We start from the raw sequence: 21,551 nt of genomic DNA, 5'->3' as shown, positions 1-21,551 counted from the left end.
TATTGTGTTCATTGGAGTCCCACAAATGCCCTAGCCCTAAACTTAAAGGAAAAGTGGGGTTAAAGTTAGGGTTAAAGGGATAGTTCATCCAAAAATGAAAATTCTCTCATCATTTACTCACCCTCATGCCATCCCAGATGTGTATGAATTTCGTTCTTCTGTTAAACACAAATGGAAATATTTAGAAGAATATTATGTTGGTCCATACAATGTAAGTGAATGGTGACCAGAACTTTGAAGCTCCAAAACGCACATACAGGCAGCATAATACTAACCTAACTTTAATAGCAACTGATCAATTCTCATGAGAGTTTCCCAGATCGAGGGTCCCCTTAATCTTTTTTATTGAACTCAAGTTTATTCTGTATTTGCTTGTTTCACCCTTAAACTTTACAACTAGGATTATAATGTTTATGCATAGTTATGATGACATTTGTGTTTTATTGTGTTTAATAGTTGTTAATATGAGCAGTAGTAGTATAAAAATATAGGATATTATTGGTTTTCCAAATATATATTCATTTATGTGTTTTACGGTGTATTCAATAATGTCCTTCAATGGATTCCATAAGTGTTTTCCATTATATTTACCTTATTGTTTTGCTGTTGGCATTTGCTTCATGCACTTTAGCACTTGAAACAACTACAACTTTTTTTTTATACAAATGTAAAAAAAAAAAAATTATATACAAATCATTATTAGCCCAAAATGTGAAACACTGCTTGAAAGTGCAGTCTGCAATTACTGCATCTGGCAGCCCATTACTGAACAAAAAAAGCATTAAGCAAACAACAAAGCAGCATCCATACCTTTGGCACCTGCTGTCAATGTCAAACTGTTTTCAACAAAAAACTTTATGTGGTTCAAATGGTACTGTTCAGAAACTGATAAGAATTATCTTTGCTTTCCTGGCAAAGATACAGACTCAGAATTTATTCAACGAGCAATCATTAATCAACTATCAATCCAAAGATAGTGCTTTATTAACAAACAATTAAATCGCTAATTTTAAGTCATTTTGACTGTTAAAAATCGTATGGTTTAATTTAATATTGTACCTATTTTGTGATAAAATATCTGATCTGATCAATTCCAAAAGTATGTTAACAAAACAGTAAGACTTCACACCAAACTGTGCTATAACCCCTACAATAATAGTTTACATGAATACATTTAACATAATATAATGTATATGTATGATATTCCAAACTGAAGCTGCTTGCAACAGACATCACTGATCTCACAAAAAAAAAAGTGTTTTGATAGTCCTTTAGTTAGGCTTTGTTCACATGAAGGCCAGGGAAAATCCGTTTTTCCCTCCAATTAAGTTTTTTTTATACTGACTGCTCAAACTGCAAGCATTAGTTTTCATAATAATTAAGGCTGTGTCGATACAATCAAATATTGATATACTTTAGATCCATGTATCGATATTTTTTATTCAACTATTTATTCATATCATGTAAACACACAACAATGTTGTCAAACTGTTACTTCAATATAAATTTAATGAGCTTATTAAGAGAGAAAAAAAACCCCACATGCGCTTTGTCAGACATCAGTATACAGCGATCAGCCACAACATTAAAACCACCTGCCTAATATTATGTAGGTCCCCCTCGTGCCACCAAAACAGCTCCAACCTGCATCTTAGAATAGCATTCTGAGATACTATTCTTCTCACCACAGTTGTACAGAGTGGTTATCTGAGTTACCATAGACTTTGTCAGTTCGAACCAGTGTGGCCATTCTCTGATGACCTCTCTCATCAATAAGGCATTTCCATCCACAGAACTGATGCTCACTGGATGTTTAATTTTTTGGCACCATTCAGAGTAAACAGAAATATTTCTGTAACAGAGCAGTTATAGAAATACTCAAACCAGCACATCAGGCACCAACAATCAGGCCACGGTCCAAATCAGTAAGATCACATTTTTTTCCCCATTCTGATGGTTGATGTGAGCATTCACTGACGCTCCTGACCCTTACCTGCATGATTTTATACACTGCTGCTACATAATTTGCTGACTAGATAATCACATGGATGATTGTTGGTGCCGTCGGGGACAACGAATGACAAAAAAAAAAACTGAAATCCAATCTGACCAGACTGATACATTAACAAAAATCTGATTTTAATCTGATTTCAAATCACCCACCGAATGTTTGTGTTCCATTTAGTAAAAATCTGATTTCATGTCTTTTTCAAAAATCTAAACAGATAGAAATCAGATTTTTTTTTTTGCCTTTCTAAACATGTGAAAATAGCGGAACACAATTAATACATTTAGAAATACAGAAGATGCATTTTAAACATGAGCCACTTTAAAATGAAATGTATTTTAGCATTTTTGAGAGTTGTTTCAGCTTTTTATCTTTTAGCAAATAATAAGAATACATTTATAATCAGCAGTTTTATGGTAAATTCACCCCAGAAAATGCTCAATCTCCACAAAGAAAAAATGAAATAACAAACAAAATGTATAAATAAAATTTCACAACCTGATCTGTTGAAAACTGAAAGCTGTTGGACAGTCATATGTTTAATTGGCCTCAGTAACACCATCTACCCTGCAAGACTGTAAATACATGATCTGGCAGATGAAATATACAGGGATGCACATAGACTTTCAGCTGGTATTAAAATGTCTGACAAACAAACAAACAGAGAATTAAAACTAATATATTTGTTTTGTTCACATTTAATTACATTTTATCTTGTTTTCTTTTCTATTTAAACAATTCTATACAACCTAGTATTGTTAGCATTGTTATGGTTGTATAGATCTAACCACACACATTGTGCTGTGGTTTGTGCGATTTTATGACAACAGTTTCAAAATATGAGCATCTTATTATTATCTATTATAAAATTTTAATTAGCATAACATCCCTCTTATGCTAAATATCAAATTTATGTTGTATTTACGTTATAAGCTTTGTGACAGTTTCAACTTTATGTTGATCTCTTCATGTTTTCATATTGTCACTGGCTTTCAGATTCCACCCTTCCTTCTTCTGTCTCTGTCTGTGTACTGGTCTCCTCTTCCTTCTCCTCAGTCTGAGAATCTGACTGGGCTAGAGTTCCTTCACCTTCATCACCATCTTCTTCCGGGGTGCGGAACAAGAGCTCGCCCCCCTGGATCACCTGCTCAGTAGTTTGCCATGTACCGTCTCCTGCATACTGCTGGTAGAAGTCAGAGTCTGCCTGAAACATGACCAGGGCCTGGGCAGTGTGAATGCGCACATGCTGGGCAAGGGAGCTGGCATCCAGGAACTTCTCACCGCAAGAGTCACATGCATACAAGATCTGGGTGTTCGGATCTGCAGGTACAGAGTTACATTGATGTGCCGATTCAGAAACAATACAGTATGATACAATATGTTACAGTTCGATTAAACCCCTGAATTCCAAAGATAATCAATACCCATACAAAAAAAGCAAAATGCCACAGGAAATTAGATATTTTTAAGTATTAATTAAAATGGATAATAAAGCTATTATAATATAATAGTCAATCTATAAAAAAATATATTCACATCTTTTATATGTCATGCAGATAACTTAATCAAATTAATTGCACATATCAATATTTGAGTTCGTCATTCTTTCCTGTTGCCACAGGACGTGTTTTAACGTTCCATCCATGCTATTTTTAATTGTATTGTCAGTTTATGTACATATGGTCAGATGGATGCTTTTGAAGCTTCTCGCTTGTTTTCAGCATCATAAATGCTGTGTTTTGAAAAACGTTAGGTCTTGAGATCCCTGCATTCTGTTGCGCTTTGTCCAGCTATCAATGTGTCCAGGCTCTCATTCTGCGACTGCGTTGCTTGTGAGGTTTGTGGAGACACTCTGACTGCCTCCCGTTGGCGCGGCTCGTTAAACACAAAGTTACTTTGGCCACGTTCACACAGCAGCAGAATACGGCTGTCAGTCCTGTTTTGAGTGCTTAATAGAGTTACATTTACACACAAATCATATATTTACGAGTGTGACAACTGCATTCAATAAACAAACTGACGCCTGCAAATTTTCAGGACTTACTACCACATTTTCGGCAAACTTGTGCTGTATGAACGGAACCGCACTGTACAACTAGTTGTCTGTCACTTCATATAACGTGAAAGCCACGCTGCACTGCACTGCACACACGCATGTCTCATGTTAATCATGAGTGGTTTTGTTTACTCAAGAAGACGGAAATATGAGCTGTGTGTCTTCTGAAGATCCAGCCACTCTCAAAGCAGCTCACCATTGCGAGCCATATGACAAATGCTGAGCTCTGCACTCAGTTAAAAAGCATTAAAAGGAGCTGTCAGTTAATTATGAAATGATGAATGAACTCGCACCTCATTTGGACTTATTCAAAAACGCAGCATCAATTGTGATAAGATATGCTGGTGTTATGGACATAGCTATCTTTGATATTTTCTTTAGCCACTGTCACTATGGTTACAGGTGTTATGGTCTTAGCTACGGTTGTTTGTTACAGACAAACAGTATTCAAGCCGCTACTTTAAGATGTTGTATGAACAGGACATTTCAAGACTCACACCTGTAAGTAAATGCGGTTTTCAATACCAAACACTGACTGTGTGAACGAAGCCATGTACTTAAATTTGCTCTGATGGTTGGAAAATGGCATGATTTTTTTTTAACATGTTATTTTTTATATAATTAATCAAACTAAATGCAAGTGTCAATTCGACAGCCCTAAATATAATATAATATAATTGAATAATAAAGCTATATTTGCCTCACCTGCCTCCTGCACTTTTTCCACTGCTTTTGTGATCTCTGCTTTCAGTGCCTCCGTTTCATCTGCTGATACGGCAGTTGACATCGGCACCACTACAGAACAACAAATAATGTCAGGAGACCATCCATCCGCCATTACGGTCATGATTTAGCAAACTTAGCATATTCTCTCAGTATTATTGTGACACTACTTTAGTATACAAGGTACCATGTAATAACTTGAACATGAATCATGATTCCTTGAGTCAGTTTTAATACAGCACTTATGTCATTCTCTCACCAGTCAGCTGTGCTACGGCACTGGCAGCCAGAGCCTCTGTGGCCAGAGTCACGATGTCATCTGTGGTGACGGTGACGATGTTGACTTCATTATTGTCAAACTCTGAGCCTGGGGTGTCGGGCAGCAGTTTCTCCTCCCCATCCTCCTCAGAAACCACTAGTCTCTTCATTCCTGCATTCCCCTGGTGCACAGTCTTCACGTGGGAACGGAGGTTGTCCACACGGTTGAATCCTCGGCCACATTTATCACACAGAAAAGGTTTCTCCCCTTTGAACAGGAATTCACAAGAAGAAAATCCTTAAAACCTTAATGCAAAAGGTTAATTGCTTAATCAGTATTTATGTTTTCCAGTAAAAAATCTAAACATCCATTTTAGACTCCAAACATTCCTTTTGCAAATAGAATAGAAGAACAGAGAGCCCTGAAACAGATGTCATGGTCCCCCACAGAGCCCCCCCACTGAACATCAAGTCAGTCTGGGGTTACATGAAGAGACAGAAGCAATTGAGAGAGTGTAAACAGATAGAAGATCTGTGGCGAATTCTCCAGGAAGTTTGGAACATCCTATCTGCCAACAACCAAGAAAATCTGTGTCCAGGTGTACCTAGGAGAACTGCTGTTGTTTTGAAGGTAAAGGTTGTCACACAAAATATTGATTTAGCTCTTTTTATGTTTCCTAGATTTAGTATGACATTAATTGAAAAATGAAAATTATTTATGACATAATTTTTTAAGACATCCATACTGTGGAAACTTTTTCACAAGTGCCTTAAAGAATATACAGCACAGTACTGTATATTCTTAAAAAAAGAAAGAAAAAAAATTTTGCTAATAGGATAAAACTTGATTTTGAAATCAATTCTTAATCGCAATTCTGCTCCTCAAGTAAATGTATTTTGCCTTAAGGCTCTCTCTCTCTCTCAATTTTTCAATTTAAAAGTACTTTATTGGCATGATTGTGTTTACATACAATATTGCCAAAGCATTAATACACAAAACAGATAATCACAAGACAAATAATAATGATAAGATAGTAACAAATAACAATAAAGATAGAATTAAAATAAGGTGCCAGGTAATGAATCAAATAAAATAAAAACTATAATAACAATATACACTATACAATATAAAATAAAATATGCATTTAACAGGACATTATGAACATAAGAAAATAAAAGTACTGTGACTGAAATACATTAAGGCAGTGACTGGTTTCTGAGGGTGTGCATCTCAAAAATGAATTTTGCTGCAACTGATGCATGTAACACCAGCATCTGATCTGTTTCTGCTGATCTGGAAAACTGTCGCATGAGGTTTGAGAGTTTGTGGAGGTATTTCTCTCTCACCTCTGTAAATTTCTCACAGTGAAGGAGAAAGTGTGTCTCTGTCTCGACCTCACCCGTGTCACAGTGAACGAGACTCGTTCTTTCTTTGGAAGCCATGTTTGTCTGTGTCGGCCTTTTTCGATGTCTGTATTTGGTGAGGGTCCGTCTCTGTTTTGGATCTCTTACGGTGTGGAGATATTCTGCCAGATTATACGTTCTGTTTAGGGCCCGATAACATTCCAGTTTGCTTTGGTTTTTAACTTTCATTTTCCCAATGGTCCAAATATGAATTTTTGCTTTCTTTTATGATTTGGTTTAGTTCAGCAGTGCTGGTCTGAAACTGCTGTTTGTTAGTTGTTAGTGGGTTTGTGAGTTTCAGAGCCAGCTGACAAAGGGGACTGGTTTTAGGCTTCAGCTCTTGGGTTTTAAGGGCTTCATGTTGCAGTGTGTTAGGGGAACTTGAATTTAGGTGTGTCCAAAATTTGAGGGATAGTTTTTCAATATGTATAATAAGGGGGTATCTGCCTAGTTCGGCCCAGCATGCATTAGTTGGTGTTCTTCTCTGAACTCTTAGAATGTTTCTACAGAATTCAACATGCAGGGATTCTATGGGGTGTTTGTCCCATCTCAAGCAATCTGCCAGACAGAGTGGACTCCAAACCTCACATCCGTACAGGCATTATAATACTATCAAATATTTTACACCAGATTGTTACAGGATTACTCGCTTTCTCTCTCTCTCTCTCTCTCTCTCTCTCTCTCTCTCTCTCTCTCTCTATATATATATATATATATATATATTTATTTATTTACAGGAAAACAAGACAGAAATACTGATTAATAAAATAATTTTTTGCAGTGTCGAGAGAAAAAAAAGAAGTTTTATGGTAGTGTGTGGTACTTCTCTTACCTGTATGAATAATGATATGCTTGGAGAGATCTCCCACATTGACAAATGCTTTGTTGCAGGCGTGGCACTTGTGTGGTCGGATATTATCATGGTGACGGATGTGATTGGCCAGCTGGCTGGACTGCACAAACCTTTAAGATGTGACCGTTATCAGAATTATTCTTATCATATAGCACCATTGTGAATCATTCAAGCATTGTCTTACCTTTTGCCACAGCGGTCACACACATACGGTTTCTCCCCAGTGTGCTGACGAACATGAGCAATGAGTGAACTGGCCTGTGTGAAGCCCTTTCCACAAATCATGCAGAGACAAGGCCTTTCCCCTAAAAGAGAAAAAACGGTCAAAAAAACCTCTGAATTTTTAAAAGATCCATGCATAAAGACATAAGAAACGATTCTTACCTGTGTGGATGCGCACATGTCTCTGCAAGGCTCCAGGGTCAGCAAAAGCTCTCTGGCAGTGCATACAGACAAAGGGTTTTTCTCCACTGTGCACACGCAGGTGTCTCTTTAGGTTTCCTGTGGACCAACAATAAAGGCATATAATTTAATACACTTTTTTTATAAATTATATTGTCAGCATAAAGATATGAGTGAAAATTTGAATTGATAAATTAACATGACTTTTAGAATTTTTTTGTGTTTGTTATGTCCTCCTTTTGCTTTAATGGCAGCATTCACTCAAGCAAGCCTGGAATTTCAAAGATCATCTTTTGTGCTTCAGTGGAAGCAAGTAAATCTGATCTTTTTTACACATGTAAAATTTGCTTATTTGATTAGTGACCTAGAAATAGTGTCTTTTATATATAGTCTTTTTTTATTTTACATCATTTTTCTTTGTTTAAAAATGTTCAAAATTCTTAAACTTTATGTTTATTTACAGGTTTACATTACGTTTTGAATCCACATTTTCAAAGTGGTCTTTTGGACCCCACTGTATAAAGTATATAAAGTAGAGCTGTCAGAATGAACGTGTTAACGCATACGAACACGTTCATTTGTCTTAATTGCGATTAACGCATTTACCTTTAATACAGCATAAACCAGAATAAAAACGTACTGAAAGTGTGCAGAACCTTTGTAATGTGACCGCCCAGAGTCATTACACTGACGGACACACCACAAACACACACAGCAGCGTTTCCCTGTCAGTGATAAAATGATGGAGAAAGCACCTCTTAACACTAATTGAAGTACAAAACAAGCACAGATTGGACTTGTGATAGAAATATAGTATTTTTCAGCCTATGTAAGGAGCATTTGAATTACCACAGAAGTACCGGTACATGAAAGCTTATCACCAAAATGCAGGAGATGTTTTTGTCTGCTAGTGCTTTTCATGTGGAGTTTGGTCCTATTTTAGTGCATTTCTATCTTTATATTGTGAAAGTCTTCTTAATAAAGCATTACATTGTTACATATTGTTTTGTTTTCTTTCCAAAGATGGAAATATATGCATTTTGACAGGAAAATAAGGATAAATATATTTTGTCAAATTTCAGCACTTTCAAAATCTGCGATTAATCGTGATTAACGACAAAAAGTTATGAGATGAATTGTAATCAACTGACATCACTAATATAAAGTATAGTGTATAAATCTCACCTGAGGTGGTGAACTGCTTTCCGCATTCTTTACACTTAAGAGGCCCATCTGCAATGTGGATCTTCAGGTGAGCTTTCAGGTTCCCCAGCTTCAAAGGATAAAATCAACTCCATTTGTAAGTTCAGTACTAATTTTGCCACAATAAAAAAAAGGCAGCTCTGTCCTCAACATGGGTATACATTTATCCCTCACCTGGTTGAATTTCTTGTCACAGTGTGGACATTTGTGACCTTTGTTTGTGTCGTGGGTCTCTAGATGCCGCATCTTAGCGGTGGGATCAGAAAAGGCCCGTTCGCAGTATTCACAATGATAGGGCTTCTCTCCGCTGTGCACTAGCTGATGCCGCTTCAGATTTCCAGATGTGGTAAAAAGCTTACCACAGTCCTCACAGCTATACCGCGCCTCGCCTGTATGCCGCTTCCTGTGCAGGTTCAGTAGACTGATCTGCCGGTAACTCTTTCCACATGTGGAACAACAGTATGGCTTCACAGGACTGGAGAGATAGAGTGGGCATGCAAATGTGTGAAGACAATAGCACACAATGTGATTCACCTGACACGACAAATTGTAATGCTCTTTATAATCAATGAAGCATTCAACACCACAAGTCCTTCAATGTTGCATTTCTTCGTTCATTATAATGAAAGTTTTATAGTTTTGTTGTGTCATTCTGTTACACTGTAGACACAGAGTGATGTTGGATGAGACGTTTTTCTTCATTAAGATAGTGAAGAGGGTAAGATTGTCACAATAGAGAAGCACACTATTTGTATAAAAGACTTACCTGTGTGTTTTCTCATGTGCTTTGCAGGCAGCTGGATCAGAGAAAGCTTTGTTGCAGTCTCTGCAACTAAATGGTTTCTCACCAGTGTGAATACGTATGTGACGTTTAAAGTTGCCTGCGTGCGTAAACTTCTTCCCACAGTCCTGCATGAAACATTAGATTTATAGCTACATCCTTATAGGAACAAAGGGGAGATTTAAATACTGTAGTCTTAGAATTATGAAACCGAAGTGTCACTTACCTCACATTTGTGTGTGACAGAGCCATAAGCTTTGGATTCACTGCGCTCAGCTCCAGACTTCAGGCTCTTCTCCTCCGAACCTGTCGTTTCTCCATCCTCTGTCTCCATCTCTTCTCCTTCTTCCTCCACTTCCTCCTCTCCTTCATCCTCTCCATCATCTTCCTCTCCAATGATCTCCACGATCTCAGCTTTCGACATGCTTTCCTCACTGTCTTCAACTGTTTAACAAAAATGCTAACAGTTAGAAAAATACTGTGACCTAATTAACCATTCTTATATAAAGCAGATGTTTACCTTGTGTGGATGGGTGAACAGTAGCATATTTCGACTTGCTTCTCCTTCTGCTAACATAAGACTGTTTAGCTGTTAACCTCTGGGAGTATCCTGTAAGAGCAGACATAGTATATAAACACTGTATTGGAAGATGGCTAACATTTGCAAAAGCACTAAGGACTATGGCATGGGGACGTGGTCATGTGTCGGTCTGCGGGAGAGAGAGAGTGGTAAGGCTTGTCACCTGGTTTGTAATGAACCCTAACACCTGTGTCTTGTTATAGTGATGCGGAGCGAAACATAAAAGAGATGATGAGTGCCCAGAGAGAGAGAGAGAACCCTGAAAGCTGACACTGTTGATTCGTTACACTGGTGCCGAAATCCGGGAAGGAAGAGGGATGCCCGTCGCAGAGTCCTTGACACTGCTGTCCACCCAGGGGAGCGCCGCTGCCATCCGCCGGGGGAGGGAGTAGTCCGACCGTCCGGACGTGATGAACGGCCGCCGTCCGCGAGGCGAGTGGGGACTGGACTCCCCGACCGCCTGGAGCAAGGAGCCGCTGCCAGGGGCGGAGGAGTGCCCTGCCATTCCCCAGAAACGCGGAGGAGTCGACAGAAGACCGCCATCCGCGAGGGGAGGAGGGAAGTGACTCCCAGACCGCCTCTGCCAGGGGCAGAGGAGTGTCCCCAGGAGTCGCCATGAATGCGGAGGGGTGTTCTTTCCGCCGGGGGTCGTGAAGCTGACTCCGGTCCACCAGGGGAGGAGCGGCTGTCGTCCGCCTAAGAGGGTGGAGGAGTGATCGAGGACCATGCGACGGTGTATCTGAGAACCGGTGAGTACGTTTTTTTTTTTCATCTCTCTCTCACTGCCACTTCAAATTGGCCTTTCCCCTCTCGTTTAAATTTTACAGTGTTTTTTTGGGGGGTACTACACTGTTACAGGAAGTACCCCCCCATTTAATTATCTCTGTTTCCCTCCCCTTGTCCCCTCCCTCTTCCAGGTAGATGGGGATGACCTGCCAGCAGAAGGCACGCCCCTCCCCAAGGAAAGAGGGGGGGGGGGTGTACATCATGCCAGGGGCTCCCCAGCCTGAGAGAATGAGGGAGGAATGTGGCAGGGCGGAGGGCGGGGCCAGTTGTGATTCTACACACCCGGTCCCTTATCAGGCTAATCAAGCCTCCGAGAGGAATAAAGGCCGACTGCGGAGAATGGTGCGGGAGAGAGAGATAATTTACGGACATGTCCGTCATGTGTGTGTTGTTGTCTTTTAAGTTTATAATTAAAATATTATTTATGTTGTCAAGCTGGTTCTCGCCTCCTCCTTTCCATTGAACAGCGTTACAAGGACATAGAAGGGATACTGACTGGGAGTGTAGTCTGCATCAGAAGGGTCGTCTTGATATTGTGGAATCTCATTTGCGGCTTTCTCTTCCTCCATTTCTGTCTTGGCTGCTTTCTTTTGTCTGGTGGGGTGGCTGAGCTTGGACGGCCCACAAACTTTGCTTACAGTTCTCTGGGTCTTTGCGCTTTGCTTCTCAGGTGTGTTGCATGCAACCTCCTGAGTTTCTGTTGTCTCAGATTGTGAAGGAGCTTCTTTCACTTCAGGTGCCGCATTCCTAGCTATGGCATGAGTCTCCTGCTGCTCGTCGGATGTTGTATCCTCTGTTTTCCTTACAGATCTTGGTTGTTCCTCCACAGGCTCTCTTACTATTATTTCACATGAGCAAACAGGAGGAAGAAAATCCATGAGAAACATGTTACAGTACCTTTTATAATTACCTACATACAAGAATGTGAACTACACTAACCAGGCTTAGATGATGAAGGGACAGCCACTGACTGAAAAGCAGAACAAGCATTGACAATTTCTTGCATTTGAAGGAAAGTAGCTACAGCAAGCACGTCCTCCAAGTTCTGAGAGTTCAGAGTCAGCTTTGCTGTGTACATAAACTCAAGAACCTGCTCAAGACCTGTAAAACATTACAAAAATGATATATGTATAAATATATATATATATATATATATATATATATATATATATATATATATATATATAAATATATAATAATATTTAGTCAATTTTAAACAATTGAACATACTATATAAGTGTCAGCTTATCTAAAGCTCTCCATAAGAAAGCAAGCCTACCTGCGGCATTGCTGATATCAAGATGAACGACATCATTCTGGTCTAAAAAGAGAGTGCGAAAGTAAGCACTACATGCTGCCAGAACTGCCTTGTGCGCCTTGAAGTCTACTCCATCCACCACAAATGTGCAGTCACAAAGAAGACCCAATTGACGTTGTTCGTTTAGTTGCCCAAGGACTTTCACACAATGCCAGGGAAATTCCATAACTGATGAGGGGATTTAAGGTATTCAGATAGGAGCACCCTGATGTGTGATAAAAAAAAAGGATATGAATTATAACAAATTGTGTCCCTTTAGTTATGCTTTTAAAAACAAGTAATTTTAGTGAAGTTATATAGAATAGATAGATAACTTTGTCAAGAGCCTGGCCTAAAAGTTTTAAAAAGATAGATTTGAATATTTGAATTTGAATGTTTGAATAGTTTTGGTCAGTTTGAGCTTTCCATCAATGTAAGTCTATGGAATTTTTTCACATTTTTGAACATCAGCTGTGTGGAAACTGCAATTCCAATCAGTTAGAAAAGACATAGGCTAGCACTCTAAAGCCACTTTTCCACCAATGGACTGAATGGTTCTCGTGGCAAAACTGTGCTGATTTAGGCCAGTTGGCATGGTTACGGTTTCTTGTTCCACTGTGGTGCTTGAATGTATGGAACTATACGTCAGTTGGTGACGGCGTGAGAAGTAAACATTGGAGCGAGTGCCAATACTGCAGCTTTAGGTGTACTTTTTCCCCTTGTATTTACTCTGCATTAGCACAGGAAAGACATGGCTGTATAACAAAATGGAAAACAAAGAGAAAAAGGCGAGAGGTTTACTATCGTTTGATGAGGGGTTGTATAACACTGAACATGAATATACAGAAAGGTAAAAATTTCCAGACTAACTACAAAAGGACATTTATTGACAAAATATGATATGAGTAATATACTGTTATATTATATGAGTTTTAACAAAGTTTTTTTAGCAAGTCTGTCCACTCGACGGCCATATTTCGAATGCTCTCTGGCAGGCTGGGCAGCAATTTTTCTATGTAAAAGAGTGGCATACAAGTGCAGCTCCTATCTACTTTGATTATGATCAAAGAACATATTTAAAATCAGCAGTAAAATCTGACAACACTCGCATCATAAACTGTCATGGCTGCAAACTCATGTGAGAAATTCATAACAGGTGTTCCAGATGTATATTTTTAGTTGATCTGTTTGTTGTATTTAAATACAATTTTTACAGTGTTTAAGCTTAAAGTAACCATTTAAAGGACTTTAATAAGGGTAAATTTGAAAATATTACCAAAAATGTGGGCAAATTAGCTTCAGAAAAGGTAAATTTAAAATTAAAGGTGCACTCGAAAATTCTAATCCAATACACTTTTTGTCAAATCCTGCAAATATCTCCTCACAATCTGCTAGCTGTCCATTCTGTGAGTGGGCTGAAAATCTAGTATTTGTACACAGTCCTGGCTCAGTGAATGGGACAAAAACAAAGTGGATGGACAGATCCATGCAACACTACTCCAGCCAATCAGCAACAGAGGGTGGTTCTTGAGCATGCACAGGATTGGGGGTGGGTGCAGAGCGAGAGGGAAATTCATGACAAATCTGGCTGATGTGAACCTTCTAAACTTCATGGAGGACAAATGGCTGAGAAACAGACGTAGTTAAACCATCATCTTAAAATCAGAAGTTACACCAACCATACTCAATTATTTCATTTTTTTATTAACCTCACCACAGCTACCTAGAAAAAAACAAGTTACCCTAGCATTGGAATATTGACAATCGTGGGTCTACACATTTTAAATCTGGTTCTGAGCTCGAGAACAGTTTGTAATCCTGCCGTGCCAAACCGTGCTTAAGTGGCAATGCTACTGGAACCGTTCCTCACCATGCTCAGAACCATTCAGCCCGATGGTGGAAAAGGAACTAATGTCAGAACAGCCTGTAGGTCTGTGCCAAGTTTGGTTGATGTAGCTTGAAAGTGCTATGAGGAGTTACAATTGATAATTTTGGGCTTGGTCTGGGATTTAAAAAAAAACCTTAACCATGTCTATTGAATAAGAGTATGTTGACTTTGTCAAACCTACATATTTATTCTCATTTTCTGTAATCCCAGTCCAGTGTTGACAGCCAACTACACTGCTGTTTTGTCCGTATCAAAAACACTTCCCACTCTGGTTACAATCACAAGTCGGTTTAAATGTAATTTTGTCACATTTTAATACACATCTGATTATTGCTAACGTTTATTCCTCTGAATATACTTATCTAATCTTCCATGCAAATGTAGTAGCCCCTTTATGGTGCATCTGTCTCGTTATAATTCAATACCTGTGCATCGAAAAACATAAATCACCCAAAACACTTCATTATTATTTAAACAAACATTATTATTATATAAGACACATGAGTGTGTGACTTTGAGACGTTTATCTCTTAAATCGCTCAGTCCTGCAGTCAAATTCAATCTATCATCAACAGCCCAAGACAATTAGCGCTATGATGTCTGATTGTATGAGCTAACAATAAATAATTCTAGGGGATCTGCTGATGTGGAACTGCGCTTTTCCCGCACAGAAATACGTTTGACGATGTTGCGGATTGATTACGAGCCCTCTCTCTCTCACTCAAACTCCCCTCTCTCTCTACTCAGGGATTAATTCAGCGTGCCTGGCCCTGCTGGAACAAGATGGCGCTGGCACAGAGGGGTTGAAATCCTGCCATATCTTTGCTTGTATCCCTCCCCACGTTTTCGGTTAAACATTACTCTGAAGGATGGTCCTAAAATAAATTAGAAGATTGTGTCATGTTTTACCTTCGTTTCCTTATAGGATGGACGAATTTTTAGCTTTCACAGACTTCACCTGTTCCGTCTTATCGAGTGTTTCGGTGATCGATCTCGACGCTCAGCCTCGATGCGCCGCCATCTTCCGCTCTCTGATCGATTGATTGTGGCCGAGCGAATGGCTGACGCGTTAGCACATCTGCGCATGCGCGAACGTGCAAGTTATTGTTTTGACCACATGATAGCGATCTTGAGCTATTATTAAAAACAGTAGGGCAGAGCGACACAATTTATTTTCCTTTTGATCCGATACCAAGAACTTTTAGGCCAGTATCGAGATAGGCCAGAAACCAATACCGATACCTCTAATAAATTATTTTTTTACGAATTCTTTGGATAACTTTTTTTATATTGGAAAATTATTAGGCTGCTTTATTTACCATTTAAAAATATTAGGCTGCTTTATTTACCATTTAAAAATAAGTATAAGCAACATATAAAACCCACAAAATGAACCATAGATATTGTTATATGGCTACTATTACTATAACGAAGTGACAATATGGATCCTACAGTAGCAAAAGCATGGTTATCTGTATCAAAACCTTTGTTACTGCCAAAAAATAACGTGGTTACTAGTCATGGTTAATACAATATTATTAATATTCATGTTATCTAAATAAGATCAATAGTTAAAAAAAACTTCAGAATCTATATTTTTATGTGAGGACAGATATTCATATCATATCGGAAGTATCCATACATTAGTATCGATCTGCCCATCCCTAAAAAACAGTGATCTCATCATGGAAACGGTGTGTGGAAATGTGCATAAAATAGAAAGCAATTGGTTTGAATTTGGGTCATTTTTGCATTTTAAACTCTGCCACGAGTTATTTTAAAATATGATTGCCCTGATATAGCTCAGTCTAGAAATACAATAAGTGTAAATCTTAAGTTAATAACTCGACTGCTGTGAAACAAAATGCAATAGCTTTTCTATTTTAAGTGATTTGATTGACTTTTTAATGCATTGCCGTTAAGTATCAGAGGATTAACTGATGCCAACACCAACCAAAAACATGGGATACTTCATATGCCATTGCCTGAACCTTGGATTTAGGATAGACCTCACTGAAATTACCGTCCAGGTTGAACTATGATGCACCTCACTGATCTCTGCCTGCATCACCTCGATCTAATGATGGATTACACTCTTGAAATGGAATACATAGACTATCAACTAATTGCCAACAAAACACTTCATCAGCCAACTCACAAGGACAATTTCTGTGAATTTCTGCAGTTAATCCAGGATGGACTTCAAATACATTAGTCATTAATCTTACAGTTCTTACTAAAGCTTTGTTTTAACACTGACCCTTAACACTTACTTTGTTTAATCATTTTAAACCACAACTTGCACCATTCAAGTAATATTGTCATTGTATTCATGATGTTATCCAGAGGGGAACTGGCCCCCACAGTGAGTCTGGTTTCTCCCAAGGTTATTTTTCTCCATTAACCAGCATCTTATGGTTTAATTAAGTAGCATTTGGCTTGCTCTCTGGGGTTATAAATACAATTATTATTTAATTACTTATTTTTAAACAATTCACAATCATATTTTATCAAACTACACAATGATGACTCACAGACATTTTAGATATTACAGTTTTATCTTCTGTTAATGTCTGATCTTCTGTAAAGCTGCTTTGAAACGATGTGTGTTGTGAAAGGCGTTATACAAGTAAAAATGACATGAATTGACTTGAATGCACATGTATGTATGTATGCACATTAGAAAAAGATGATGTGCCTTGTTCCCATAATCAAAAAAATATCTTTAATGTATTTTTATGTTTCTGCCTTTTTGAATCTTGTGAAAAAAAAGTTAAGATTGCTTGAACACTTCTTATGCTCCTATTTTTGTATATAATTTATAGTAATTTTTAGTGTCTCATCATTCATGTTGATGGAAGAATTATTTATTCAGTTGAAAGGAGGATGGGATGGTCATTTCATTTCCAGCTTTAGAAAGCAAAAATATCATATAAAACTATTAATTTAACACAAGCAAGTTTAGACACTAGAAAGAGACATGTACAATAACTGTTGAAATTTCTATCTGGTACAGATCAGTGACAGGTTGACGGATGACATAAAGCACAAAAATAGATGACTAGTAAGACTGAATAATGATGGTGGATGCTATATATAGAAAAAATATTTACAGGCACATAGAGTACCTGTTTGCTCATGATGTCCTCTTTAATGGAAGTAGGCAAGGACCAAATCATTGACTCACAAGATCAAAATATTTATAGCAAATATTCATCTAGGATAAATCAAATGTGTTCTGGTTCTATTCTGAAAGAGCATTTTTAATCACACACAACACAGTTTTACATTTAGAAAATGAAACATTTGATTTCGTTCAATTAATAAAGTTTCTCACATTTGGGAATGTGTTGCATTGCTCTTTTATGTGTAGTTAGCAGGGGAAGTTAGCAGTGCACTTGTGTTGAATGTTTTAAATACATGTATGTGGCCCTTAGTGCCTGATATTTTTGCTGTATTTTTCACAAGTGTCCTATCGTCTTACTCCAGGAATACCTCAATAAAGGTGTATTTGATCATGTAAAAAGTGTTTTTAATGTTCTTTGCTTATATATATATATATATATATATATATATATATATATATATAATTAAATAGTTCACCCAAAATTAAAAACTCTCTCATTATTTACTCCATCTCATGATGATGTTTTTAGAAGAATATATAAACTGTAGATTCATACAAAATTGTAGATATGGTTTAATTAATATCTTCAGAAGCTGTTTGATGTTGGTGAGAAACATATCAATATTTATGTCCTTTTTTACTATAATTGATCCTCCCTGCCCAGTAACTAATGAAGAATGCAGAATGCATATAATCGCCAAAAACAATAAAGTGGAAGTGGAGTTTTATAGTAAAAAGGGACTTACATATTGATATGTTTCTCACTCACACTTATCATATCACTTCAGAAGATATAGATTAAACCACTGGAGTTGTATGGATTACTTATATGCTGCCTTTATATAATTTTTGCACGTTCAAAGTTCTGGCCACCATTCACTTGCATTGTATGAACCTACATTAAATATTTTCAAAAAAATCTTCATTTGTGTTCAGGAGAAGAAAGAAAGTCATACACATCTGGGATGGGATAAGGGTGAGTAAATTATGACTGAATTTAAATTTTTTGGAACTTTCCCATTAAAAGGGACTTTTAATCATCATATTCACCACTTTCAATTGATGTAGCAAGGTTCAACTCCACAGAATAAAATATATTGATTAATGGAGGCCTATCATCCAATTAAAACACCCAAAAAAGTTAATGTATTTAAATGTATTTGCATTGACAACATGAGTAATTTGTTGCCTGTAACTTTAACTCAGATATGCATTTTAGGGGGTTAAAGTTACATGTGCTTTCTAGGGTTAAAATCCAAGTCAGAGAAGAAATGAGAGGAGGTCATGGTGGAATGACACAGCAGGATTTAGTAACTATTTTCAAGGTCAGTTATCACAGTGAAACAGGAGCTCAGACACTGCAGGAGGGGAAATATCTATATTTTGATCTCTGTGCGGAACGTCTGTGCATGCTCCAGTTTTGCAGGGTGTCTCTGTGCCTTTATAGTGAGAGTTCCATCAGCCCCTAAACACGACTTCACAGAGGTGGGGTCCACATCCTCTGGTAGCTGGCATTTATGGGTAAATGTGTTCATCACTGTGCCATCTGTAGCAAGCTGTTGATTGAAATACAGGTTTATGCAATAGAGAAGGACCGTGCAATTTCTATTAGGAGAAACTGTATATTTACCTTTTCAGCATGAACTTCAATCTGATTGTTTGAGGTGGTGACTATGACATCCTCAGGTGAGAAGTCTTGGACATCCACTGTGAATTGGTATGTGTCTCCTAGTGTCTTGATGTTTCCAGTTGTCCCTGTTCTGTCTAGAAAACCATAAAATGTGATGTAATATCTTATACTAAATGGAACTAGAGGACGAGGAAAGAATTTGATGCTCCTCTGCAATATGTTCATCAGGCATTTTTCAGTGACAACCTCATGATGCTAAAATTAAACGCTGTGACTGAGCAGAAATGGCTGTGAAATGAATACTGTGCTATACACAAGCACCACTACAGTTTATTGCAAACAGGAATTATTGTGTATTAATGTGCCACTTTTTCCCACATGTGGGAATTTGCCTTGGTGAACTCAACACTAACAGACTACTAACCATTCATATTCATATATCACATCACTTAGCAACAGGCTGCCAAATCTTTACTCCACCGTCACTTGATTCATTCTCCAACAGTGAAGTCACCGTTTTGGCTCTGGTCCAAATATTCTCTGAAGTCACCCTCAATTTGCCCCCCAGATGCCCTTGTATAGGGCACTCACATGCCATTCAGCATATTAATCTGTTGTGTTTATCCTAACACATACTTTTACACATGCCTGGACACAGCTGTGTGAACAGTAAAATACAACTGCCTGCATAAGTTTGTGCCACATATGTAAAAAAAAAACAGTCAAATGTCTCATACAGTCTTGAAGTCTTTTGTGAAATGCATATACTAATATACTACTATACATTAATCCTTTTAGGCCTCATATATTCAACACATTTGTCCCATTTGTCATTGTCAATGTGCACTATGTCATTATTTACATAAGAATGTGAGTAGAACTGTGAAAAAAATGGAACTGTTAATTTATGTTTTTGAGTTAAAGCATTGCATTTTACTCAAAGATAAACACTTCAATATATAGATTCAGAAAGAAATGGAACTGGGTTTTGTAACTCACTTGGAAATCCCAAAGCATCATTTGGACACATGAAAGATCCAAAGTCCTCAGCAAAAAGTCCCCGGCTCTTCTCCATGTATGGGTTTGTTGAGGATGAGGAGGAAGTGGAAGATGCCTGGTGGTAACTGCGCTCCGATCGATAGGCAGAGGAGTTGGTCACACTCATTAGTGTTTAAATGGTTTTGTTGATTTGAACCAATATCCAGCTAGAGCTTCAAAGTGACTAGGTGAGCACAAAGTTTATAAATGAGGCCGTTTTGACCCTGTCCTTGTTCAAAGCACAATGCGAATCCACTCTCAATATTGTTCCCCTCTTAACTCAGTATTGTTTTGTACGAAACTCCTCTCACAAATTGTATTAGCTGTGTTTCCCTTGAGCTGTCGTCTGTGGGTATTGTTTATCTGACCGTCTTATATATGGGTGTAGGTTGTGAGTTTTGTAGATGTGCATGCATGTGTGTGTGTTAACTGTAGGATGACAGTGTGCTATATTTATCGTGTAAGGGAGAGGTGGTCGGAAAAATTTTGTGTGATGAGGGCTTGATGTTGAGAAGGGGCTCTGACAAAGACTTAAAGATAGGAAAGGGGGAGATAGAGAGCGAGGAGGGGGGTGGGGTTGTTAAGTCAACAGCTGGCATTCCAGACACTCGCTTCCTGAAATAGCTATTTATTCCCTTCTTTTCTTCCAGTCTGCGTCCTCTCCATCCATTTATCTCAAACCTTCCATCCAGAGTAATTTGCCATGGTTTGCAACTGCACTCTATTGAAAGTCTTTTGACTGAAAATTGTCAGAGTCTTTACTGTCTATCTGATAATTACAGTAAGTAAATGTCCTGAGGGTGTTTATCTCTTTATAAAAAGCAAGGTTGAGGAATGAAAGTTCAAACACAGGGTTAACTGAAAGATGGAAGGAATGCGGATGAGAGAGTGTTGTTGAGGGACAGATGACATTAGGAAAACGGATTAGGTGGCATTTGTTTTTGGAGGAGAGTTTCTAATAATAGCCTCTTTATTTACTCAGTGCTCAATCAATGCTCATTTCAAATGGTTTACCCTTCATTACATTACTTTTTATGTCTCCTTTGAATTTATAGTTTAGGATGTTCATCACACTGAAAGAACTTTGGAAATATATGGTTTTAAAACAATAAAATAAAAGTATTTGTAGCCTATGTGTTGCTTTCCATTACAACAATTCTAGTGTCCCTGACACACACTAGAGACTGTGTCACACAGTTTCTTCCCGTCAGCACTGAATTTGCAAGATATCGTAGGACCTTTGTGAAATTTTGATTTTCCAATTGATCGCAATCTGCATTTGAACAATCCCGATATCAATCTCTTAATCTAGGCACCAAGATCTTCTCACTGCTTGTTGAGAGTAAAAGTTTGGTTTGACTCGGTTAGTGTGTCTGTGTCCCGAGGTGAAATCTACACAATCCATTTGTCACTGAATAATGTCTCATTTTTTGTTCTTTACAGTTTGTTGATCAAAACCAACAAAAAAGTTCAAATCTCTTAATATGCGGTTACTGGCTGAACTGCCGGTAGTCTTA

General features: G+C 38.0%; 2 protein-coding genes across 2 annotated transcripts; both read right to left on the bottom strand.

Annotated features, from left to right (window-relative positions):
* Positions 1 to 1,426: 1,426 nt before the first annotated feature.
* Positions 1,427 to 15,272, bottom strand: LOC127618828 (zinc finger and BTB domain-containing protein 17-like). Its single transcript, XM_052091469.1, has 15 exons — positions 15,149 to 15,272; positions 12,334 to 12,577; positions 11,994 to 12,155; positions 11,551 to 11,892; positions 10,209 to 10,298; positions 9,915 to 10,132; positions 9,674 to 9,816; positions 9,082 to 9,382; positions 8,890 to 8,977; positions 7,687 to 7,803; positions 7,487 to 7,607; positions 7,282 to 7,412; positions 5,047 to 5,313; positions 4,770 to 4,859; positions 1,427 to 3,328 (listed from the first exon to the last, which is right to left on the bottom strand). The coding sequence occupies exons 2-15, from the start codon at positions 12,536 to 12,538 to the stop codon at positions 2,991 to 2,993; spliced, it is 2,613 nt and encodes an 870-aa protein (XP_051947429.1). The 5' UTR covers positions 12,539 to 12,577; positions 15,149 to 15,272; the 3' UTR covers positions 1,427 to 2,990.
* Positions 15,273 to 18,725: 3,453 nt separating this feature from the next.
* On the bottom strand, positions 18,726 to 20,424 carry LOC127618833 (heat shock protein beta-7-like). The gene is made up of 3 exons (XM_052091475.1): positions 19,996 to 20,424; positions 18,997 to 19,130; positions 18,726 to 18,922 (listed from the first exon to the last, which is right to left on the bottom strand). Exons 1-3 carry the CDS (start codon positions 20,159 to 20,161, stop codon positions 18,743 to 18,745), a joined length of 480 nt encoding a protein of 159 aa, XP_051947435.1. The 5' UTR covers positions 20,162 to 20,424; the 3' UTR covers positions 18,726 to 18,742.
* Between the last annotated feature and the right edge of the window lie 1,127 nt (positions 20,425 to 21,551).

Source organism: Xyrauchen texanus, chromosome 25 (genome assembly GCF_025860055.1).
Source record: "Xyrauchen texanus isolate HMW12.3.18 chromosome 25, RBS_HiC_50CHRs, whole genome shotgun sequence".
In the NCBI taxonomy this organism is placed as follows: domain Eukaryota; kingdom Metazoa; phylum Chordata; class Actinopteri; order Cypriniformes; family Catostomidae; genus Xyrauchen; species Xyrauchen texanus.
This window is presented reverse-complemented; position numbering and strand designations above follow the sequence as displayed.

Excerpts from the sequence above, each read along its gene's own strand:
- LOC127618828 (XM_052091469.1), bottom strand. The coding sequence starts at position 12,538 with ATGGAATTTCCCTGGCATTGTGTGAAAGTCCTTGGGCAACTAAACGAA. Across the intron at positions 5,314-7,281 it reads GCATATCATTATTCATACAG|GGGAGAAACCTTTTCTGTGT; the intron begins GTAAGAGAAGTA and ends TCCTGTTCAAAG. Across the intron at positions 4,860-5,046 it reads TGCCGTAGCACAGCTGACTG|TGGTGCCGATGTCAACTGCC; the intron begins GTGAGAGAATGA and ends GTTGTTCTGTAG.
- LOC127618833 (XM_052091475.1), bottom strand. The coding sequence starts at position 20,161 with ATGAGTGTGACCAACTCCTCTGCCTATCGATCGGAGCGCAGTTACCAC. Across the intron at positions 19,131-19,995 it reads TGATGCTTTGGGATTTCCAA|ACAGAACAGGGACAACTGGA; the intron begins GTGAGTTACAAA and ends ATGGTTTTCTAG. Across the intron at positions 18,923-18,996 it reads TTGAAGTTCATGCTGAAAAG|CTTGCTACAGATGGCACAGT; the intron begins GTAAATATACAG and ends TTCAATCAACAG.